This window comes from Rhinichthys klamathensis, unplaced genomic scaffold, assembly GCF_029890125.1.
Source record: "Rhinichthys klamathensis goyatoka isolate OS25496 unplaced genomic scaffold, OSU_Roscu_1.1 h1tg000395l_1, whole genome shotgun sequence".
Taxonomy (NCBI): domain Eukaryota; kingdom Metazoa; phylum Chordata; class Actinopteri; order Cypriniformes; family Leuciscidae; genus Rhinichthys; species Rhinichthys klamathensis.
Genome location: NW_026606897.1, coordinates 792,312 through 817,446, shown reverse-complemented (window position 1 = coordinate 817,446; position 25,135 = coordinate 792,312). Strand labels below are relative to the sequence as shown.

Genomic DNA, 25,135 nt, shown 5'->3' with positions numbered 1-25,135 from the left:
TGCAATTCAGAAGATTGGGGTCAGTAAGACTTTTTTGAAAGAAAGTAAAACTTTGATTCCACAAGGGCACATTAAATTGATCAAAAGTGATTGAAAAGCTGTTGCAAAAGAAGCGGCACAACCTTTTTTAACATTGATAATAATAAGGAAATGTTTCTTGAGAACCAAATCAGCATATTGGAATGATTTCTGAAAGATCATGTGACTGAAGACTGAAGCTTTGACAATAAATGCATTTAAAAATATATTCAAATAAAATAGAAAAATAGTTATTTTAAATCGTAATAAAATTTCACATTGACAATATATTACTGTTTTTACTCAAATTAATGCAGCCTTGGTGAACATAAGAGACTTCTTTTTAAAAACATAACATTTTTTTACTGGCCCCAAATTTTTTAATGTTAGTGTAGTACATAATTACAATATAAATATATTATGTATTTAAAGTATAAAGTATTTAAGAAAGTCTAGTATTTAAGTCAGTAAAGTACTTAAATATATATATTTAAAAGAAATATATATATATTTTTAAAAATTTATTTTTGGATTTATGCCTTTAGACTGTACAGCTGGAGAAAGGACAGGAAGTGAGGTGGGCGAGAGAGGGGGGCGGGATCGGGAAAGGACCACGAGCTCGGGACTTGAAATCTGGTTGCTCAAAGTGCAACCACGCTACCTGTTGGAGTTCTGCCCATGAGGCCATCGCCTCCTACAAATTTTAATTTATATTAATCTGCAGCTGTTTAGCTTGGATATTTGCAATGTAACATTTTATAGATTTTATCTCATCTAGCTCTTTGTATCTCATAATTTGGCATACATTTATATATTATTACTCATTATGCAAAAATATTTGACTGCTCAATGCTGCATTTGACCAATCGGATCAGAGAATTGCAGAGAGCCACGTAATAAATGAATAAAGGAAATGTTTTATGTTTTAAATGACTCCTTTACTTGCTCTCTCCTCTGTTCTTCCTTGCTCCTTCTTTTTACTACTTCTTCTCCATCAGGCATTTGTTGAGAATAATCCTGCCATCCGGTGGTGCCCGCGGGCTGGCTGTGATAGAGCGGTGCGATTGGCCGGGCAGGGATCAGGTGGCAGCACCTCTGACCCGCTCAGTTTTCCTCGCCTCCAGGCCCCTGCGGTGGACTGTGGAAAAGGCCATCTCTTCTGCTGGTCAGTGCCAGTCACTGATACAAATCTCAAAGCCATAGTTCCAGAAGATTGAATTTATGATTCTGAACAACCCCAGTTCACTAGAACATGATTTAAAGGGCTCTTATTCAAGAATGCGTGTTTGTATGTTTGTATGTTCTGCTCGCAGTGATCTCTGCCGATGCAGCTGGCTGTGTTTCTCTTCCCCACAGCTCTGGTCCTTATGTCCCCAACACACAAACAGATAGACACATACACACACCCACACAGTGGGCTCGTACCTCATCACTGCCTGTGCCAGATCTGAGCATTATATTTGAGTCAAAACACACTCCTCCCTTTCTCATACATAAACATTTAATCTGTCTGAGTGAATATGGATTGAATCTAATATGGAAGAGAATTCCCTAGGCTGAAGCTGTCATTTAAAGGTATTTGCTGTCAACAGCCTGCCAATGTTGTTTAATAGCAGTGGTTCTCAACTTGTGGGTCACAGTTCTGTTCTGAGTGGCTCGTGGATGGCAGGAAAAAACAGTTTTAAATGTTAAACTAGAACATATCAGTCTCCTGAAATTGGAGGGTAAAGATCCAAAACTGTTACGTTACACCATGTTAATATGTTAGCATAGATTAATCTTTTGCTCATGTTTGACACCAATTTATCGAAATGGAATTTCCCTCATTCTTGGGCCCGACATCATGCTGGTGTTTCTCTTCACAGGGAGTGCCAAGGAGAGGCCCATGAACCATGTGACTGCCAAACTTGGAAGATGTGGCTTCAGAAAGTCTCTGACATGAAACCAGAAGAATGTAAGCATGTTTTCCTGTATACTTTGCAGTAACCACCTAGATACATTTTCTGAAGTGCTGTTCCTACCTGTCCAAAAATGGTTTTGGACCTGCAGCATCTTTATTTCTGTCTTTTTCCATTTCAGTGGCAGGTGTAAGTGAGGCGTATGAAGATGCTGCCAACTGCCTGTGGTTACTCACCAACTCCAAATCTTGTGCCAACTGCAAATCTCCCATTCAGAAGAATGAAGGCTGTAACCACATGCAATGTGCCAAGGTTATTTGTGTAATAACAATAATAGGATTTATTTATATACCAGGTTAAGTATGGGGCGGAGACATGGAGTTTTTCAGAGGTGTAGAATGCAGGCTTGAAAAGAGAGTTGGTGTGAAATCTGGAAGTGAGCAAAGGGTCAAACATGATACCAATGGATTTTAAAAGGGATTTTCAAAATCTTAAATCAATATGGCCCACTTAGTTTTAATTCTGCTCTAAAAAAATTATTCCCTGTGCCGCTGAACAAAATGAGTGGGAGGGTGTGTATCAGAACAGGTGGTAAAAAAAACCCTCATCAGCAAAGCAGTTATAACTAAGACCATGATGGCTTGTGATTTGACAAATAGAAAGTTTATAGATTATGAAAAGGAGAGGGCCAAGAACAGAACCTTGGGGGACACCTTGACTTAACCACCTTGTCAAGTCAAGTCAAGTCACCTTTATTTATATAGCGCTTTTTACAATACAGATTGTATCAAAGCGCTTCACAGTGATAACATGAAAACAATATAACAAAAACAATATAACAATATAACAAAGTTTGTTTCTAAAAGAAATTGCGTCAACGTCCACCTTAAGTAAGGCAGATCAATAATATTATTGAATATTAAATGTTAAATGTCCCCAACTAAGCAAGCCAAAATCCAAGGCAACAGTGGCAAGGAACCAAAACTCCATCAGGTGACAGAATGGAGAAAAAAAACCTTGGGAGAAACCAGACTCAGTCGGGGGGCCAGTTCTCCTCTGGCCAACGGAAGAACAGTGCATGATTCGGGCAGCATTACAAGTCAGATTGGATCGGAACATTTAGAGTATTTTTGGAAGTCCAAGTATGCACGCCGGTCTTAAGACGAGTTGTTGAGGATCAGTGCCGTCCACCATAGAGAGTCCATATCGCCCGTGTTGAGTCGTCACTTCATAGGCTTTGTGATTGGAGCATCTGAAGTCTCCGTGAGAGGCTGGATACAAACTGGAGCTGACGAACGCCATTTAAATAATTAGCGTAGCTGCTGTTCATAATGATGATTTCCATAACACAGGCGTAAAAGACAAAACATGAAGACAGTGACTCTTGCGTCCCAAAATCACCCCCCTCCGTCCCCCACTCAACTCAGCCCAGCTTACTGACCTCTACGTCCCTCCTGCTGCTGAGACCTAACCACAATCTCACAATCTCTCCGCAACCCAACCATACGCGCCAACCCGTTGACTAAGGCTGTCGAGCCCCACTGGTGCGTGAATAGGCAGTTTCAGTGGACAACGGTTCCGTATGGCATACTACCTACCGCAACACAATATCTGCCCAACCACCCGTCATTCACGCAATATACACAGGAACGTAATAACTGCAAATACTATGCAACCTATACAGATAACCTACAGTCTCTTCAAGTTTTATAGTATTAAATGCATTTGATCTGATTCAGCAGTATAATAAAAGGTAAGCATTATGTAAATGCTTGGCTAAAAAGATGCGTCTTTAATCTAGTTTTAAACTGGGACAGCGAGTCTGAGCCTCGAACAATATCAGGAAGGCTATTCCAGAGTTTAGGAGCTAAATGTGAGAACGCCCTCCCTCCTTTAGTGGACTTAGATATCCTAGGAATGACTAGAAGCCTCGAATTTAGTGATCTTAAAGAACGCGATGGATTGTAGGGCGATAGAAGGTCCATTAAATACACAGGAGCTAAACCATTTAGGGCTTTATAGGTCAGTAATAGTACTTTGTAATTGATACGGAACTTGATAGGTAACCAGTGTAGAGATGATAAAATTGGTGTTATATGATCATATTTTCTTGACCTAGTAAGAACTCTAGCGGCTGCATTTTGCACTAACTGTAGCTTGTTTATTGAGGATGCAGGACAACCGGCTAATAAAGCATTACAGTAATCTAGTCTCGAGGTCATGAATGCATGAACTAACTTTTCTGCATCGGAAACAGATAGCATGTTACGTAATTTAGCAATGTTTCTAAGATGGAAAAAGGCCGTTCTTGTAACATATGAAATATGATTTTCGAAAGACAAGTTGTGGTCTAGTATAACTCCCAGGTCTTTTACCGTAGAGGATAAAGTAACAGGACATCCTTCTATATTAAAGTTGTATTGTAAGTGGTTTTGTGGATAGTTTTTTGGACCAACAAGTAATACCTCGGTTTTATCTGGATTTAGTAGCAGGAAATTATGCGTCAATAACACGAAGTTTATTGACGCATAAACCAACACCTTGGTTATGTTTCTCAGTAGAGATGAAATATTATCTTCCAGTAGGAAGTAAACCAGGAGGGAATTGTGCAGACATGGCTGTGAGCCAGGAAAAGTGTAAATCAAGAAGATCAAAAAAGTGGAACTTTGGATGAAAACCTGATTGGAAGGATTATTTGAAAGCGCTGAATGTAAGCTTTGCCGCTTATCATTATGGTCTTTCATTTTATATCATAATTGAATGTTGTTGTAAAGATTAAGATTTGTTTCTAAAGGTTCTGCCTCTGCAACAGCAGGTTGACGTTGAATCATTTTAAGAATAATAGATGAGGAAATCTTGATAAATCTCTTTGATTAAAGAACAAGAAATGCATATTATGTGCCTTAGGATGTAATGCTTTACTGTAAATTCAATCTTGATCATCCTGCAACAAGGTTACTAAACAGAGACTTTGCAAATACTAGCACTCCAAAAATAAAAAGTGAGAGAGATAGTCTCCTAGCAACACACATAATCCCTGCTGTCAGAATCCCACAACTTCCAGTGTGCCTCCTGCTAGACTGATAAATGCATTTGCTAGTGACATAATGAAAGTTGACTTATGGTTTGTTTTAGCATAGGTGTTATTAATAAAGAATGTTTGTGTGTCTGTATAGTGCAAGTATGATTTCTGCTGGATCTGTCTGGAAGAATGGAAAAAACACAGTTCCTCTACAGGAGGATACTACCGTTGCACACGCTATGAGGTCATTCAGCAGGTGGAGGAGCAGTCTAAAGAGATGACTGTTGAGGTACACGTTATTTACTCATGGTGCTCATGCTTTTTATATGAGTTCTATACATTTAAAGCACCACACAGATGCAAAGGGCATTTATAGATTTTTTTTAAACATTATTAGATTGATAATAGAGCTTTTAATACTGAAGAAAGAAAAACATCTCACTAATGAGTATGCCTGCACTTTTACACACTTAAATATTATTATTGTTATATTATTATTTGCAGGCAGAGAAGAAACACACCAACTTCCAGGAGTTGGATCGCTTCATGCACTATTACACACGCTTTAAGAACCACGAGCACAGCTACCAGGTAAAAGTCTACAAAGATCAGCCTGATTTTATGTACAATCTTCGACTAAACACAAATATGTCTGGTTCACAATGCAGCTTAGTCTGGCCAAGTACTGCCTTCACTGGAAGAGACCGTCTGACCGTTTTTGTTTTTACATGCTGTTTATCAGAAAAAGATTATTCCTTAATAATAGACTGGTGTGAAACTGTTAGTTTTATCAACCCAGTGCATTAATCATGACTTTTTCTTGGTGACTTGTTAAAGACCCTGTGTGTCCTTACTCGCAGATATTGCATAAAGACAGCCAATCAGATTAGAGCTTGCCAGATCATGAAAGTTATTTTCCAGTTTTGTAGAATATGGGGTCAATGAGCAGAGTTTTGGCAGTCTGTGGACTGACATTAGATCTGACATGATGGCAGAGATGGGGACTCGAGTTTGAGACTCGGACTCGAGTGCGACTTAAGTCCCACACACAGTGACTTCAGACTCGACTTGAGACTCGTCCTCGAAAGACTTCAGACTCGACTCGGACTCGAGCTGCGGGACTCGTGAACAATGTTTATTTTTAGGAAACGTCTGATGAGCTCGCTGTTATCCCCCTCCCTCCGTTACCTATAACCTGCCTACGTAACCACGTACTACGTGGCCTATTGCTGGCAGCGCGCGCGACCACACATGAGAGGATAACAAACAAAAAAGTTCGACTGCACCGGCAGCTGCTGTGCCATTCATCGTTAGCTTTGGGTTCAAAAACTTCAAACAAGACGCGCTAAAAAGAAGCGCTCAATGCAAAATATGCAGTATCACGATAAAAGATTCTGGCTCAACTACATCTAATTTTATCAGGCGTCTAAAAACGCACCCTGATAGGTGAGTAAACATGTTTAGCTCAGCATTGACCATCTACCGTTAGCTTGCTTATTGCTTTAGCTACCTAACGTTACGGGAGGTTAACTCCGATTGTCTTCCTTATGAAATATGAATGAGCGTTTGTTTAATTGCCAAACTTGTGGTGGTCGATTAAGTTAACGTAATGTTAATCATTTACGTGCCGCTGGCTGCCCGTTGTCTACAAACAGGTTACAGGATTATTGTTGTTTATGTAACGTTACAGTTTCATTTAGTTATGTAACAGACTTTGTTAGACTCTGTTATGACGCACTAATTCTGGATAGACTGGCGCTCGTTGTAGGTATATGCGCAATGTATTCTTCCCCTAGGGGCTTGCCGTATATAGGCATGGGCATGCGCACTTGATACTAGGGTGTCTGGTTTTTTTTTGAAGTGTGTGATCTGATGTCTAATAAAGAGAAGAGAAGTTCCAACTGCTACCGTTTTATTGTTTTCTTATTTCTGAAGTGTTAGGCGAACCCTGTATGAACGCTCGGTCACATTGGTGGCAGCGGTGCTGTTTTGTTTTATTTGCGTTTACGTGGTCCAGAGTTACGGCGGGTGTTTAACTAGTTAGTTTAGTGAAAAGTTCTTAACTGAGTTAGCACGCGCGGGTTCAGCGTCGACGCGGCCATCATGTGGTATAAAGGCGATGATGATTTTTATTCGAGACGTGACCGCGACAAGATCAACAGGCACGTGAAAATCGAGCTACCGCCGTCTTTCTCTGGTGACGAGAAACAGAGTTTTCTGTGCTGGGCGCGGCAGTTCGAGGTCGCCGTCAGAGCTCTTACAGAGGGTGATGGCCCTGCGTCGGTTAATTATGAGCTAGTGAGGATTCTACCAACACGTTTAAGCAACGCGGCATTTCTTCTGTGGGACAGCCTTCCTAAAACTGTTCAGGGTGACTATACGGCTGTAAAGGAAAGACTAAAGGAAGCTTTTGGGCAGAGACAGTTTATGGATCGCTTCAGAGCCAGTTTATCAGCTCGCCCTCGTGCGCCGCGGGAAAGTTTGGAGGTGTATGCAGCTGAGATTAGCAGGTTAGTGGACGAGGCTTTCCCTGAATATGGCGACAAGGCCCAAAGAGAGGAAAAGTTTCGTCGTTTCTTGGCCGGTTTGGATCCTGTGCTCAGATCTAAATGCCATGAACAGGGAGCAACGGATTTGGAGGAGGCCGTGATAATTGCAGGTCGGTGCGAAAATGCCAGAGACTCAATAAAGACTGATTACATGCCTGTTAATGCTGGCTATGGTAATATTGATGGTGGTGCTGTGGCTGCGGTTCACTCTGTGACTGATAATGGAGGACTGTACAGAGCAGTGGATAGATTGACGGAAGAAATGAGAGATATGAAAATGGAACTGAGGCGCTTGGGTGATGAAAACCAAAGATTGAAATCCAGTGTGAGTCCTAGAGCAATGGATGAGTGGAATGGAGGCCGCTCTCAGTTAAGTGGAATGTGCCAGTGTGTCTGCGGGGGCCGTGGATGCCAGTCACGTGTCTTTGACAGCGCAAGGAGGGGCCGTTCACCTGAGAGGAAATCGTTCCAACACTTTGATGAGCGTACATCAGGTATGGATGTTCGTGGCTATAAAGACTCATACTCTGCTCAGTCCCCTGCAAGACGCAGCCCTAGCCCTGGTCCTCGCAGATGGAACAGCTATGAGGATGACTCGAGAAAGCGAGGAGTGCGTTTCATGTCTCCTAGCGGAGTGGAGCGCCGCAATGGGCCGGGAAACGGGCTTTAGCTGATGTTGCGGCCCAAACACCAGCTATGCTGCCTGTGGGCCCTGTAATGGACAATGTTGATGATGGTGACTCAATTTCAAAAGACATCAATTTGATTGTGGATGCTAGCCAAGAGCTGGTGTCATATGTGAGAGGAGTAATTGAAGGTGTGGAGGTTCAGATGTTAGTGGACTCTGGTTCCAGTGTATCCCTTATGAGTGCCGATTTCCGTATGTCAATTCCATCACTTCGTAATCGGCCCTTGAAAAAGGACTATGTATCAGCACGTGCTGTGAATGGACAAATGCTAGATACACTTGGCACCATAACAATAACATTTCAGCTGGGAACTGAGTCGTGGCAGCATGTATTTCATGTGCTAAGAGAAACCACACAGACTGTGTTGCTGGGCTGGGACTTTTTGTTGAGGAACCATGCTTTACTGGACCTCAGCCGTGCTAAGCTACAACTGTGGGACATCTCAGTTCCTCTCCTTACCAGCAAAGATTTTGTTCCATTGTGCTGCAACGTGTCGCTGGCCACCGCTATGAACTTACCACCACTCAGTGAGTCAGTTGTGGCAGTTAAAGTGTGTACACCCAACGCAGCCCATTTGCAGTGTGACTTTGTTGGCTATCTGGAACCGAATGTGGCAGATTCTTCCGGTCTAGTGGTTGCTCACACAGTCGCCATGGTTCACAATGGACTGACAAATGCTCGGGTTTTGAATCCTACTGGACAGGACATTTCATTGAAACCAGGTATGCACCTGGGTGAGTTTTACACAATTGATGACTCCGATGTCCAGCTGTTTCATGCTCCGGTTGACGTAGCTGCAGCGACCTTTTCCAGGGTCGCGCCTCCTGTGTCATTGGATGAGTCACCTATTTCTGAATCTGAGAGAGCTGCGCTTTCAGCATTACTGTTGGAATACAATGACATCTTCAGCCTCTCCAAACGGAATTCCAGTAGATGTACGCTAGTAAAACATCACATCAGAACTGGTGAGCAAACTCCTATCAAACAGCGTGCATATCGTGCATCCCCTGAAAAACGGGCTGAGATAGAGAAACAAGTGGCTGGCCTGTTAGAAGATGGTGTCATTGAGGAGAGCTGTAGTCCCTGGGCGTCACCAGTTGTTTTGGTGAAAAAGAAGTGTGGCACATGGCGTTTTTGTGTAGACTACAGGCGATTAAACAGTGCGACTATTAAAGACTCTCATCCTCTACCCCGTGTGGATGACACACTGGACGCGTTGTCGGGTTCAGTGTGGTTCAGCACACTAGATTTCTCCAACGGTTACTGGCAGGTGGAAGTTGCTGAAGAGGACAGAGAAAAGACGGCCTTTACAACAGGACAGGGCCTCTATCAGTGGCGGTCCATGCCGATGGGCCTATCCAACGCCCCCGCCACATTTCAGCGCTTAATGGAGCTGGTCCTCAGAGGGCTCCCGTGGCACATCTGCATGGTATATCTCGATGACATTTTAATTTATAGCAAAACTTTTGAAGAACACCTGTCTAGCCTGAAAGAGGTGTTTTCAAGAATCCAATCTGCTGGTTTGAGACTTAATTCAGGCAAATGTCACCTTGCCAGAGATCACGTGGTCTTTCTTGGCCATGTCGTTTCTCAAAAAGGTCTTCAACCTGATCCAAAGAACACCGTGAAAGTCTTGAACTGGCCAATTCCTCGTTCTCCTTCTGAGGTGAGAGCCTTTGTGGGACTGTGTTCCTATTACAGACGATTCGTCAAGGATTTTTCTAGACTCGCTGCCCCACTAAACCATCTTGTCGGGAAAAATGTGCCCTTTGTGTGGAATGCTGAGTGCGACAAATCATTTAACCTTTTAAAAAGTGTGTTGTCGTCTGATCCTGTTGTGGTATTGCCTGACTTCAGTGTGCCTTTTAAAATCTACACTGATGCATCCAACCTGGCTGTAGGTGCAGTTCTTGCCCAGGACAGAGATGGCCTCGAACATGTGGTCGCATATGCAAGCCGGGCATTGAATTCCACACAAAGACGTTGGTCGACCTTTGATCGTGAGTTGTGGGCTATTGTGTGGGCTGTAAGGGAATTCAAGCATTACATTGGACTTGCCTCATTTACCATTATCACAGACCATCGACCACTCTTGGCACTTCGGCGTATATCCATTGATGATGACCCAACAGGAAGAAGAGGGAGGTGGATTCTTGAGCTTGATCCATTGCATTGGGTCATTGTACACAAAGATGGAAAAAAACATAAGAATGCCGACGCGCTTTCTCGCCGCCCTGACGAAGCTGAGGCCAGTGTTAAGGAGGTACTGGAAGTGAATGTGGTGAGTTCTAGTCAAACAGATAACATTCTATGTTCCTCTGAGGTCACCGATTCGGCAGAAGATGTGACCACTATCAACTCAAATGACAATTCAGACTGCATGTCTTCCATGAATGTTTTGTCACACAGCTTATCAGACATTAGGGCTATGCAGCATGCTGACCCTGATATTAAGACTGTGTTAAACTGGGTGATGCAATCCCAAAGACCATCCAGGAGAAATCTAAAAGAAGCTTCTCAGTGTTTGCGGAAGCTTTGGACTGAATTTAACCGTCTTTCTATTATTGATGGACTGTTATGCCGGTCAGTTTTGTGTCCCCTCACAAGTGGCTCTGTAGTCCAAATGGTTGTACCCTCTACTCTAATTTCGGATGTTCTTTTACAGCTGCATGGGGCCCCAGCTTCTGCCCATTTCTCTTCGGAGCGTGTGTGGGAACGGGCGAGACAATTTTGTTACTGGCCTTCTATGTACAGGGACATCAAAGCATGGTGTGAGCAGTGTAAGGCATGTCAGACACGGCGTGGTCCAGTTCCAGCCCACTGTGCACCTATGGGTGGTTCCCATTCAGTACGGCCATTTGAAAGAGTGGCTATGGACATCTTAGAGCTGCCTGTGACTTCAAAAGGAAACCGGTATGTGCTGGTTGTCGAGGACTACTTTACTAAATTTGTCAACCTGTATGCTTTGCTTAATCAGTCAGCACAGACAGTAGCACGTTGTCTGTTTGAGGACTATGTTCTGATTCATGGCGTTCCAGAGACTTTGCATTCGGACCAGGGTCGTCAGTTTGAGGCGGAGGTGGTTCAGAATCTCTGTCATCTGCTGAGCATTAAAAAGACACGCACCACTCCCTACCATCCGCAGTCGGACGGTATGGTTGAACGATTTAATCGGACTCTGATTGATCAACTGGCTAAGACTCTTTTGACCTATGGAGGTGAATGGGACGATTATGTGAAGCATGTGGCTTTTGCGTACAACACAACAACTCACTCCAGCACTCGTTTCACACCTTACTTCTTGACTCACGGCCGGGAAGCACGGGTCCCTGCTGATGTACTGTTACCCACCCGTGCTCTTGACTCTCAGATGTCAGCATCACATGCTGAGTTTGTTTCCAAATTGCTGACAAAACTGAACTCTGCCTTTAGCAGTGCACGGATGCACGGTGAGGCAGCTCACGACCGCCAAAAACTGTACCATGATGTTGGATGGCGTCACCAGCCCTATCATGTAGGTGCCATGGTGTGGCTCCACAACCCAGTGGAGAGCCGCATGAAACTGGCACCCCATTGGAAGGGACCGTATAAAATAGTGCAGGTCATGGATTCATGTGGGGAACAGGGACTGACTTACCGTATTGTAGATCCTTTTGACTCTGGTGAGAGGGCGCAGGTCGTGCATTACAATAGGATGCGGCCTTACACATTGCCCGTTTCTCTTGTGTCACAGAATCAGACGTTGTCCAATGTTCCGGACTCACAGCCTGAGTCTCTTCCCCTGGAGTCCAGAGTTTCTGGTGGAGAGGAGTGTGTTTCTCCCCAGAAAGATCTGAGTGCTTTGTCTGACTCGCCATGTTCAGTTAAGGGGTCCGAGCAAAACATGAGTAGGACTGGGAGAGTTCATAGACTTCCGGGCCATTTGAAAGATTTTGTTTTGTATTGAAGTAACTGTGTACCTCTGTTTAAGGGGTGTGCATGTTTGAATTTGTTCTATTGTAGAACCTGTTGTAACTGTAAAAAAAAAATACAGTTATGTTCTATTAATAGGCTTGTTGCAGTAACGATAATGTGCTATGTACTCTATTTTGTTTCATTGTACAAGGCTGTTTATTGTTTATGACAGTTAATGTTGTTATTCTGAAACATAAACGGGGACGTTTATTTTGTGAGGGGGGGACGTATGTAACAGACTTTGTTAGACTCTGTTATGACGCACTAATTCTGGATAGACTGGCGCTCGTTGTAGGTATATGCGCAATGTATTCTTCCCCTAGGGGCTTGCCGTATATAGGCATGGGCATGCGCACTTGATACTAGGGTGTCTGGTTTTTTTTTGAAGTGTGTGATCTGATGTCTAATAAAGAGAAGAGAAGTTCCAACTGCTACCGTTTTATTGTTTTCTTATTTCTGAAGTGTTAGGCGAACCCTGTATGAACGCTCGGTCACAGTTATAACGTTACACTGGTTTGAGAGTCTGGGATGTGTTGACTTACAGTATATAAGCTATGATTAGTTGCATAGGCAGTGCAGCCAGAAGAAGCCAGAAATGTTTTGTGGCCCATACCTAGTGTGTTAAGAGAAGAGAAGGTTAACCAGTCTGATCTCACCCTTTGGATTTTTTTTATTTCTAAACATTTTGTTCTTAACAAGTTACATGCCATAAGTTGGTCAGTTGCTTCACATTTACACTAAAGATTTTGAGCATTTGAATGTTTTGGAAGTGCACTGTAGTGTTAATTTCATTTGGACGCAATAGTTTATTTGCATTTAGCTACACTGATGTTTTGCACTAAATAGGAGTGTGTCAATTTTAGTGTTGTGAGTTATATCATTTTCTATATTTGGTCTTATGTCTTGGTATGTTCAAGCTACAAGGCAAAATAAAGAAATTAACTAAAAGTAAAGCATTCTTGGTGTTTTTGTCATGTTGCAATAGCCTGTTTACACTGATTATATACCAAAATCAAAGCTGATACTGTATACTAATAGATAAAGGAGTCATAATAACATATGGTACCACTTTATTTTGATAGTCCACTTTATACATTCGACTAACTATAAGTAACTTTGCAGCTGCATGTCAACTAACTCTCATTAGAGTATTAGTAGGCTTAATATCTGCTAATTATGTATTATAATATCTTATTTTGTTGGTTCCCCAACAGATATTCTACTGACTATAAGTAACTTGGCAACTACAAGTCAACTTGTTCTCCAAACCCACATCATAACCTGACAGTCTACTACAGTCTACGAATACTCTAATGAGAGTTAGTTGACATGTAGTTGAAAATGTACATGGTTAGTAGAATGTCTAAAGTGGACTATCGAAATAAAGTGTAACCTAACATATTACATGCTTTGAATTCCTTATATAAAGTTATGCAGTGTTCTAAGCAACCTGGATGGGTCGCTGTACGTGATGCAACGCTTATAACCACAAGAGACTTGAGACTTGACTTGGACTCTAGCTCAAAGACTTGAGACTTGACTTGGACTCTAGCTCAGAGACTTGAGACTTGACTTGGACTCTAGCTCAGAGACTTGAGACTTGACTTGGACTCTAGCTCAGAGACTTGTGAGCATCTCTGCATGATGGTCTTTATTTTAAAGTAGTGTATTAATCTGTATTACCCTGTCCTACAGCTTGAAGAACGCCTGCTTAAGACGGCCAAAGACAAGATGGAACAACTGAGCAAAGTTCTGAGTGGAAGTAAGATGCAAAACCACACTTGTATAATTTTAAGAAATTATTTCCAAGCCATGTTAATGCATGGTCAACCTTGTGTCCTTTCCCTTTGTTATAATTTACAGACTGGAAGTACAGTGTCGAGAGTAAACTTCTACATTTAGCAGCAGTTCAAGTTTAATACTTGTAGACTTTTGAAATTATATTTTAACTCCTGTTTCGCATTACTGTGTTGTTGCAGGAGAAGGAGGCCCTCCAGACACCACTTTCATTGAAGATGCAGTGCACGAACTACTTAAAACTCGTCGTATTCTCAAGTGCTCTTACCCTTATGGCTTCTTTCTGGAGCCCAAGAGCACAAAGAAGGAAATATTTGAACTTATGCAGGTTAATAACACCGATGCTAGTCTTGGGATATTCTTAACGTGTGAGTTCTGAGTTAGTGACAACGCAGCACTCTTATTTTTCTTGTTAGACTGACTTGGAAATGGTGACTGAAGATCTTGCACAGAAAGTCAACCGGCCTTACCTCCGCACGCCTCGGCATAAGATAATCCGCGCCGCCTGCCTGGTGCAGCAAAAGAGGCAGGAGTTTCTGGCATCTGTGGCAAGAGGTGTGGCCCCCAACGATTCACCCGAAGCCCCTCGACGCAGGTAAGAGCCTCTTCCCCAATGATAGACTTCTTAAAATAGTTTAAATAAAAACTGCATTTGCAACCAAGAATGGTGAGACTTTAGAAAGGCTGCATTACCTGCAATGGCAAAATAGCTTTTTGGCTGTTGGTTAACATCTGGTTAACATCCTGTCCGTGCCACACAAATCTATGCGTATGGCCTAGGTGATGTCAGATGAAAAAAGGCAAGTCGTTTCAAGAATGAGTCAATGACATGTTGCTAATTTTTTGTCCAGGTCTATTAATCTATTTTAAAACCCCTCAAAACACATACAGTTACTTAAATACACATCTTCTATGATTCAGTTTTTTTCTAAAGGAATATTTTATATATGTTTATTATTTTGTTGTAAATTTTTTTTTTTTGCGAAATGTGACTTTATGAAATGTAATGTTTAATTTCTGAATAAAAAATGATGGTAACACTTTACAATAAGGTTCATTTATTAAACATTAGTTAATGTATTATTAACTAACATGAACTAACAATGAGCAATACATTTGTTACTGTTTTTGTTAATCTTTGTTAACGTTATTTAATACAAATCCAGCTGTTCATTGTTTGTTCATGTTAGTTCACAGTGCATTAACTAATGTTAACAAGATTTTAATAAAGTATTAGTAAATGTTGAAATTAACATTAACAAAGATTAACAAATGCTGATGAAGTATTGTTCATTCTTATTTAATGTTAACTAATGTAGTTAGCTAATGAACCTTATTGTAAAGTGTTACCAAAATGATTTATATATATATATATATATATATACACATTTTTTTAACCTTTTTTTCTGTCTACCATATTATTAAAAAAAAATCTTTTTAAAAAGATGAAATTATTGAAAGGAATTACTTAAGTCATTTGGCATATTTATAATAATCTTTTATAGTCTTTTATTATCATTGTGGGATAAAAAGTTGCGAAGCAGTTTTGTTAATATATTATACACATCTAAAAATCTTTCGTCCACCAAATTAATGCCATATGATGCAGTCAGCATAGAGGACAAAAGCAAAATGGGAACATTTGAAGCTGTATTTAATATTTTTTTGAATAATTATGATGATGTATATTTGCTGGTCATACCACATTTGTAGTCTTTACATTTTAAAAAAACTATATGAAGCCAACATACATACAGGGTACATTCCTAAGAACTTATCGTGTGTTTTAACACGATTTAGATTTTAAAAGACATAGCAAACTCATTTCTATGAAATGAAAGAAAATAGGTTCGATTTTGATTAAGTATGGTTTTTCAGCACTAGTATTTACAGCACTAGAGCTGCTTTTCCTTTGTAACAGAACTACACCTGCAGCCTAAAAATTTATAGAATCACATGGAACTTCATTCTTTTTTTGTTTGCGTCTACAGTTTTGCTGGTGGAACATGGGACTGGGAGTACTTGGGTTTCGCCTCTCCCGAGGTAACTGTTTTGTTTTGCTTGTTTTGAGATTTTGGCCATAGTTTGTGTAAGAGTGTCTTTGTTAAATGTATATTTGTGGCCAACTTAGTTTGTGAAGGGTGCCTGAGGTTTTGCCAGTGCATACCGGCCTATAGAACAAGATGTAGTCTTGTTGCAGCAGTTGTGAATGTGTAAGACCTGTAATGTGCAGTTAAACAGTGTACCGCTATTTTGTTCTAATCTAAAGATCCAGAGGAATCATGCCTTTCTCGGGGGAATTGATCCGAGAGAGCACTGTCAGTATACAGGAAGCCATCCGCAGGTATTAAAGAATCCTCATTAGACCCCATCTCTGGAACGGCTGAACGAACCGTGGAATGGCACCTGTCATGTACACCCCATCACTTATGTCATTGTCAACTTTTAGTTGGTTGCATGTTTTCTTTTTTTCTGTTCATACTCTATTGCCGCTGTTTATATATTTCAGACGATTGCTGTGCACTCCAGATTAAGAATTCCGATGCTGTTTTAACATCATCTGGAAAGCGAGATCTTTTTCGTTTCTGTTCATTTATCCCGACATGGTCTTCTAAAAGATGCCTTTGGTCTTGTAACTTCAAAAGGCAGATTCCTGCTTTTTGCTTTGACTATGCCATGAAAGGTCATGAAAAATGCGTTTTTGCAGACATTCCAAGGTGAACCAGGTCACCACTTCAGTCTGTATCGCTGGTTGCTGCTCTTCTTTTGAAATCATGTATGCAGGCTTGCAGTTTCATTTTGCTCTGGATTTATGGCTTGTAGAAAGAGGAATAATAGTGATGCACTTTATTCAACTTTTTATTATTGATGCTTGAGTGTTACCTCTCAGGAATGTTTTGTCCTAATGTATGTATTTATTTTTTTGAGTTTGCTACCGTTGTTGCATGCTTATTGCATTCAGCTTCAGTTTGGTTTAGATTTGTCAACCTATGGTGAAAATAAAGTTTTAAGAAGTGCAGTATGGATCAGTTATGATCTGTGATTAAATCCTAAATTGATTATACCAACATATATACACCTGAAATGCCATATCTTGTTGGTTTTGTAGTAAATTTCATTACAGAGTGTCAGACTGTTTGAATATGTACGTGATTTGAGGAGCTTAAAGGATTAGTTCTCCAAAAAAATGAAAATCCTGGCATTTACTCTCCCTCATGTCATTCCAAACTTGTTTGTCTCATTAATTTCACAAAATACAGGAGAGAAAACCTTTAGTAATGCTGGTCACTCTTTTCCATGCAGTTACAATGAATGAGACTGAAGCTTTCAAGGACACAAAACAACATAAAATTATTATAAAAGCTGTCCTTATTGATTATATTATATTGTAAGTCTTCTGAAGCCATGTGATAGCTCTGTGTAATTTTTGCACATTATTAAAAAGGGTCTTCACAGGACTCGAACAACATGGTTAGTACTAATAACAGGATTACATTTTTGGTTGAACCATTCCTTTAAAAGGCTTTTTGACTTTCCTCAAAACGTCTTATCTGTTATTGTGAAATGATAAAGCCAAAAGCCCTGAACATTGATGTCAGTCACACAACAGAATTTCTGTAGAGAGGTGTAGGGTACTTCTGAAAGTCTGACTTGTATTCACAGGGTCCAGTGGGAATGCTGGTACACCTCATGAAGCAGCTTTGAAATGGGGTTGTGTGCGGTTTTGTGTTATAGGAGTATGCCGAATTCCAGTACAGACGCAGACACAGGCAACGCAGGAGAGGAGACATGGCCAGCCTCCGCAGTAACACACCCGACCCTGATGACCCAGGCCATGGCACTTTAGGTACGTTTTGTGAACGTGTTCTCATTTTGGAACCCATATTTGGTCCCACATGTGTGCATTTGGTGCTCCATAGTTCAAGCAGCTGCAAGTACAGTTTCATGATTTTTTTGCTGTTCTTTCCACACTAAGCTCAGCAAAAAATGCGCTGTAAATCTATTTATCACTTTCTTTTGCAATATAGGCTTTTATGAAGCAGCATAAATTCATGGAATTAATCTGTCAGGCCTGATATTCTACATATGATGACACTAACAACACTTTCTATATATTAAATCTGACTGAATCCAAATTGTTTAAGCAGTTTATACACAAAGTTTGTGTTCCATTCTGTGTTGATAACATGAGGTGGATTACATCCAAATGATAATTAGAGGGTTTCTAATCTCCTGTGAAAAACAAGTACACTTTCTTTTTAAAAGTGTACTTAAGTGGGTTGAAAATGTAAGTGATGAACGTGTACTTTACTAAAATTATAACATCTGCAATTAGAGTTTTGTGCAAGTTTCTACAAGTACACATTCAATACAATGAAGCACACTTTTTTTGTTGCAAGGAATAGTTCACATAAAGTATGTTTACATGCACTTTAAAAGGTTGATTGATTTCATTGAAAATTTTGACTAACTGACCTAGATAATGTAGCTCAGCTTCGTCCATGGTGTATTCACCATAACCGGACTCCAACTGGCCTCGGTCCTGTGCACTTGCACCGAAAGACAGCGGTGGTGCATTGTGTTTTTAATATTTCAAATATTTGATTACGTCAATTAGTGTTATCACGGTACCAAAATTACAGTAGCCGGTACCAATACCAGTAAACATTTCACAGTTCTCTGTAGTCGGTAACTATTTTGGTACCAGAGCAAAAATGATTGGAACTATTTTACTATTTTAACTATTTGAAAATAAAAATATTTAATTTAAATGGGTTTATTATTTATGATGATAATAATTATAAGTAAATAATACATTTAAACAGCATAGCCTTCAGAAACATACACATTACATATTACAAGTGGCAGGTCTATTACACTCATAATACTTTATTCACATCTATTTTGACATAGTATCTGATTGTTTTGTCCCGTCTGTTCCTATAGTTATATCACTGTCAATCATTGTAATTTCGTATTCAGTCGCGCATTTAAATACTGTTGTATATCTAGAAACTTTGCAGTGTACTGAGCAGCATGAAAAACAAAACCTTTTTTCAAATCGTATATAAGTTATAAGCAGAAAGCGAACAAAGAGCGCTCCCTTTATAAACACTGCAGTTAATCACTTCAAGGCTACGTTCTGCACCTGCTCACTATGATCTACACTCCTTCGAAAACTCATGCTATAAACAAAAATCTGTCTACACTGCACAATGTTGGTAATAATGAAAGGATTCGCAAGTGTGCAGAACTATAAAGCGTGTGGTGATCTAAAACTTTGGTGTTTTGAGCGAGGTTGAGTGGATTCTGACTAACTTAAACACCTCTGATTGGCCACTGAGTTCACTCGCTCAACAGATACAATCGATCGGTTAGATTTTTGACAATTTTTTGAATGAAAGATCAAAATGATAAACGATGCAGATTTATTTTTTACAGACAGTTTTGATCATGTTTACCAGGGCGTCCCCTTGGAATTATAAGGTTCTATCTGACATTTTTGTCAAAATTGAGTTATTCACATATTCTTATTCTGTGACAACTTATTTACATTATGTGATGTGTTTTTTTAAATTTTGTCCATTGTGGGACTTTTTATTGAAAAAACAAAAAGGTTCTATCTACAAAATCGAACTCTAACTTGGCTCTATAAGGTTCTATCTGCGTGAGCCAATCAGCACTTCGAATGCACAGAAGAGGACCAATCAGAATCAACTTTATATGTCATGTCGCCGGATTTTTCCTTGAAGACAAAAAGAAACCCCATAAAGGCATAATGCTATACATTTACAGTAAATTAAATATTCACTAAATTGTGTAGTGTTATGAAGTGGCTTCAATTTGGCCATTTTCTTTATAGTGTATTGGTTATTATTATTAATTATCAATGAGGTTATTATTAATATTATTATTATAGTTATTATTATCTGAATTATACAAATATTCAGTGAGTAAATTGAATATTTAAAAAAAACATTTAACATGCAAGTGTGTGTGTGTGCGCGAGTGTGTGAAAGTGTGTGTGTGTGTGCGAGTGTGTGAAAGTGTGTGTGAGTGTGTGTGTGTGTGTGTGTGCGTGTGTGTGTGCGCGCGCGTGTGTGTGTGTGTGTGTTGGTGTGTGTAAGAGAGTGTGTGTGCGTGTGCGTGTGCGTGTGTGTGTGTGTGTGTGTGTGTGTGTGTGAAAGTGTGTGTGTGTGTGTGAAAGTGTGTGACTGTGTGTGTGTGCGAGTGAGAGAGTGTGTGTGTGTGTGATTAAAAAATTAGTCTGACATTTTTTGTGATCATAATAGTCAGTGAATCATTTTTCAATGATTATTAAACTTTATGAATTAATTTGCTGAAGCATGTCGATTTTCTTGTAGTTTTTAACGTCTTAAAATGTCTTAATTTTTACAATTTTAAGCCTTAAAGGTCAAATAGTTAACAATTTCATTGATGGGGTCTTAATTACAACAATAAACGTTAGCATGTTATTTCAGCCATACTGATGTCTAGAGAGAAAGCCATTTCACCTGGCCCACTTTAGCTGGAAGAAAGTCCTGCTCAGATGTATTACAGTAGCTGCTTTCTGTCTAAACAAAAGAAAGATTAAAGTAACAATTTCTGCAATAATGTGTTTAATTACCCACCAAATTGGTAACGAAAATTAAGATTCTGCACTGGACAAAATATTTAGACCTACCTTGCTTAATTTGAAATGTCCTAAATACATGGAAGTGCTAAAAAATATGAAATAAATGACATAGAAAGGATAAAATTTTACTTTCTAACACATGTTGAGACATTGTTACAACATTAATTTTATATTTAATGTTCAAATAATGTTTTGGCAGATAGAACCTTATAATTCTAAGCGAAAAGTGTTTTTTTAGAATTAGAAGGTTCTATCTGCGTTTGACCCATTCCAAAAAAACCCATTTACAAATTTGAGAGGATTTTGATGTTGTATATTTAGAATACATTTAGGGTCCCTGTTATTTTCATGTTTGAAAGAAACTTGTTCCCCATATACATTTTCCTATATGTAATGCAAAAACTTTGAAGCTCAATATCTCAAAACTGCTCAGAACGCAGATAGAACCTTATAATTCCAAGGGGACGAGGGGTACCATCAATTCTGAGCACGACTGTATCTCTGTGATTGTCTACAATGAATGATAAACGCTTCAAAAACACGTTGTAAATGGAAACATTTTACGCTCTTCACATCCCTTAGACAGACACAGGGGGGCATTTGAAAGCAGCCGCCTATCAGTGGGTACCGAATGTACTCAGTAACACCGGTACTGCAGAAATGCTGGTATCGTCATGTTTTTACAATGTTTTACATGTTACATGTTCAGTACTGACTTGGTAACGAAGTACCTGTACTTTTGACAAACCTAACGTCAATTATTTGAGATGAAGACGAGCTCCACTGCACAAAAGCCCACTGTAGATTATAACCTATACTCAGGGTCACACTGCTGATTTATAATTTATGGCTTATATGTGGTATCTCAGAAATCACTGTGATAGCAAATCCTAGCATTTTTTCCACCATCCCCCTAGCAAACTAACTAAACAAAAGATTTTCCATTTGTCTTGTCTTACAGACACACAAGAAATTGGTGGTGGTCACAGACAGGGTCTACCCATGGTGAGTCGAGACCCTTTTACCAGAGGTTCTGTGGTAGACTGTCACAGGCGTTTATCCTCAGCTGACAGTAACGTCTGAACTTTTACCCTACAGCCTCACAGTTCCCTGGATGAGGATGATCCAAATATCCTGTTGGCCATCCAGCTGTCCCTGCAGGAGTCTGGGATGACTGGAGGCATGGCTGGCGTTGATGCTCAAGAGATCCTCGCTAACGAAGCATCTCTGGGGGCCATCGGAACATCCCTGCCCACGCGGCTGGACCCGGTGCTGTGCGGGATAGACGTGCCCCGTGCTGCCCTGAGCAGCTCCGAGCTGCTAGAGGTGGGTGACAGCCTAAAGAAGCTGGGTAATATCAGTGGCCAAAATGTCCCTCTGCGTTTCGACAATCTCAACAATCCCAGCAATTCTTCCCGTGAGTCTGCAGAGGGCCCCTTCCAAGCTCCTTCGGGACGTATGGAAACCTCTGATTTCGGTTCAGAAAACGCCAACCTTCTAGGCAACATCATGGCATGGTTTCACGACATGAATCCGCAGAATATCAGTTTGGTTCCTTCAGCCGGTGCAACTCACCAGGAATTCGGTGCTCAGTCGGTGAGGATGATGTCAGAGCAGACCGAGTGCGCCATTCCAGAGTGGACAACAGGGGGCGATAGAGAGGCGGAGTTTGACTCCGGTATCGGCGCGGGAGAGCGTGAGCCTATCAGGCCGACACAGCTGGACCTGGTAGGTCTTGATATGTGTCCGGTACCTCTTTCGGCCATCGAGTTGGGCGATACTCCGAGCGGTTCGAACCCGTGTCACTCCGATACCCCAAAATGTGACTCAGACCCTGACCAGCCTAGCAGTAGCTCCTCTGAATGGGAGGGTCAAGTACACCTTGTATGAAATATTGACTTCACCCAACCACTTTTAAACCACTTTTTTGACGAAGTAGCTGCCGGATTCTAAACCTGAGGAACAAGATCAATCCTGACGAGAAGCTTTGTATTGTCAGATATGTAGAAATTGAAACCGAGATATGTAAAGAGGTCGTTTTTGAGTACTCATTCAGTACTCGTGTGTTTCAGGGCTTTGTGCTTGTGAGGCATGTGTTCTTTGCTCACTAAAAACTCTTTTCCAATCCTGGAGTGTTAAACACTTTTAAAGGAGTCAGCAACTGAACTAGAAAGTAATATGAAGACAAGATAGGAAGTGAGGTAGCCAGAAAAATCTACTGTATAGAACAGGACGGTATTGGGTGGGAGTTCCTGTTCTTCTGATTAAAAAGGATGTAAAAGATACTGTAGGTGCCAAAAACACTGGCTTGCACACGCCGAGTGGAGGGTGTGCTGATCGTGCCTGCTGCTGAGGGCCTAGTCGCCCTATTGAGTACACTATCCTTCCTCTAAACTAGACCTGTAGTATACAGAGAAGTACACATCAGCATCAGGCTCACAAGAGCTGTGAGGCTGATAATAACAGAAACTAAATGAACAGTAATTCTAGTTGCGGACAACATTTCTTTTTCTATCAAACGTAATCACTGTAATCCGTCATTGGTTAATTCGAACGGAAAGTACCGGCGAGGTTCTACTCGGTTCAGGAGCGCCGCACCAGCTCTGGAAAACGTTTTCTCTTTGCAACTTATCACAGTGCCTTTTCTGTGAAACTTCTCTTTATTTATAGCCTCTCTCTTGTGCTTAGAGCCCGGAGTGTGGGAAGTTCCAATACACATTGTACTTGTACTTTCAGGTGGCGATTAAGCAAACTGAGCTCAATGTTTTTTTAAAAGACATTTTTTATATATGTTCGGTTCATTTCGCATGCCTCTGGCCCCTTCCCCCAGGGTGTTTTTAAAGCAATTATTTAATAAAACAAAATAACGAAAAAAAAAAGAAAAGAATAAAATTTGCGGATTATATCCATCTACTATACATTGTGTGTTAAGATGTGATATCCACATGGAAACAATGTGTAGAAATCAAATTCTCAGAAAAAAAAAAAAATCCATAGATGTGGTCCAGGTGCATCTCTGATAGAAAATTATGAATACGTGTATTTTACTTTAGTTTTTTTAAAACGTACCACTTTTTGAAACCATGTTTTCTCCTCAGAATATCTAAGGTCTAATCTATGGATCATTCGGTAGAGGCTGAGACGTCTCAATGTGGTGTCCAGAAGCTGTTTTAGCTGCAGATTTACAGTACATTTCTACACATGGTGGAGCTTACCCACAATTACCATTTTTTTTTACGATTAATTTAACTGTGGTTTTTCTCGACAATAAATTATGGAAATGAAATCTCTATTTATTTCAAATTGAATGTCCTTAAAAATGAATGAAGATAAAGATAAAGTGGATGACAATGAAAAAAAAAAGCAAAAACAAATGAGCACCAATATATATATTTTTGTTGTGTATATCAAACTGTAATAACACAGTGCCACTTTTCAATATCTGCTTATTACTTAAAATGCGACTGCTGAAATGATTGTTTAAAGCCATTCAGATAAATTAACAGAATGTTTTTGATTTGCTTTTATTTTCTTACGAACACCTGGCCAACTTATCATCAGACGAAACTATCATTTCAGCTAAATCAGAGCAGCACTGAGTTTTAAGCACTTCAGAAAAATTGCACATAATTAGTTCACATTCAGCCTTGGAATAACCCATTTTAGCTCATAGGTTTGCCGTTATAGTGGCAATTTTAGCTGTGGGTTTGATCGAGCAGACACCTGATGCTTTGCTGTGGGCTTGATGTCATATGTATGTTTAAAATGACCTTATGTCCTAATGCAAGTATTGCATAGCATAAAACTTTACAAAGTGAAAATGAAGGCAAATCTGTTTGCGAAGTGTTTTTTGGAATCATTCCATTAGTTTGGAGGAGTGCACACATGATTTTTTTTCCCTGTATGTACAGTATGTATGTGTGATCAGAATCAGTTAAGCTCACTAAATCGCAGTATTTCTTCGGACTAATGTATATCGCCAAAGGTGGAGGTGGAGCTCAAATCTGTTCAAATGAAGCATATGGTAGATTTTGAACATCTGTCCAAACATGACAAACAAAGTGAATGACAAAAGTTGTCCTGTATGTGACAGTATGCTGTGCATTAAGTAATTATAATAAAAATAGATCATGTTTTCTTGACAAAAGTGTCAAGGCTATTGTTTGGGAGAGGGGGGTGGCTATTGTTTTTGGGGTGAGTAAAGCACATTTTGTAACCCATTACAGATTTTATATTGTTAAACATCTAATCCTTGAAATGGTATTTGCACTTTCATAATCTCTACTTGATACATTCCCAATTTATATGGAAAATACAAATGTGTGATGTTTGCCCAATGAATTGGACCGATTTGAGTGTGAATCTGAATAAAGTTGCTAAGACAAGTTCATTTGTAAAAGTGGTAGTATTCTTTGAACAAAACATACAATGAAAGCCCCGGTCCAAAACCAACATGCGGAGAGAAAAAACTATTATTATTATTATTATTTAATTTGTAACCTCAAGACTTTCCTTCAGATTAGTTTATTTGTATCTAATAATAATATTTGCGATTGTATAATATATTTTTA

At 40.1% G+C, this 25,135-nt stretch overlaps 1 protein-coding gene across 2 annotated transcripts in view; it reads left to right on the top strand.

Annotated features, from left to right (window-relative positions):
- Positions 1-23,410, top strand: part of ankib1b (ankyrin repeat and IBR domain containing 1b) — a 49,672-nt gene extending 26,262 nt beyond the window's left edge. Inside the window, exons 9-21 of one of the 2 annotated variants that reach the window (XM_056234483.1) lie at positions 1,017-1,183; positions 1,884-1,972; positions 2,098-2,228; positions 5,093-5,227; positions 5,443-5,529; positions 13,826-13,892; positions 14,110-14,255; positions 14,344-14,522; positions 15,919-15,970; positions 16,197-16,271; positions 17,663-17,774; positions 21,526-21,569; positions 21,663-23,410. In XM_056234483.1, coding sequence (XP_056090458.1) covers positions 1,017-1,183; positions 1,884-1,972; positions 2,098-2,228; positions 5,093-5,227; positions 5,443-5,529; positions 13,826-13,892; positions 14,110-14,255; positions 14,344-14,522; positions 15,919-15,970; positions 16,197-16,271; positions 17,663-17,774; positions 21,526-21,569; positions 21,663-22,454 — 2,076 coding nt within the window. In that variant the 3' untranslated portion in view covers positions 22,455-23,410. The remainder of the gene's footprint in view (positions 1-1,016; positions 1,184-1,883; positions 1,973-2,097; positions 2,229-5,092; positions 5,228-5,442; positions 5,530-13,825; positions 13,893-14,109; positions 14,256-14,343; positions 14,523-15,918; positions 15,971-16,196; positions 16,272-17,662; positions 17,775-21,525; positions 21,570-21,662) is intronic. The other variant, XM_056234485.1, reaches the window with a different exon arrangement.
- Positions 23,411-25,135: the final 1,725 nt, after the last annotated feature.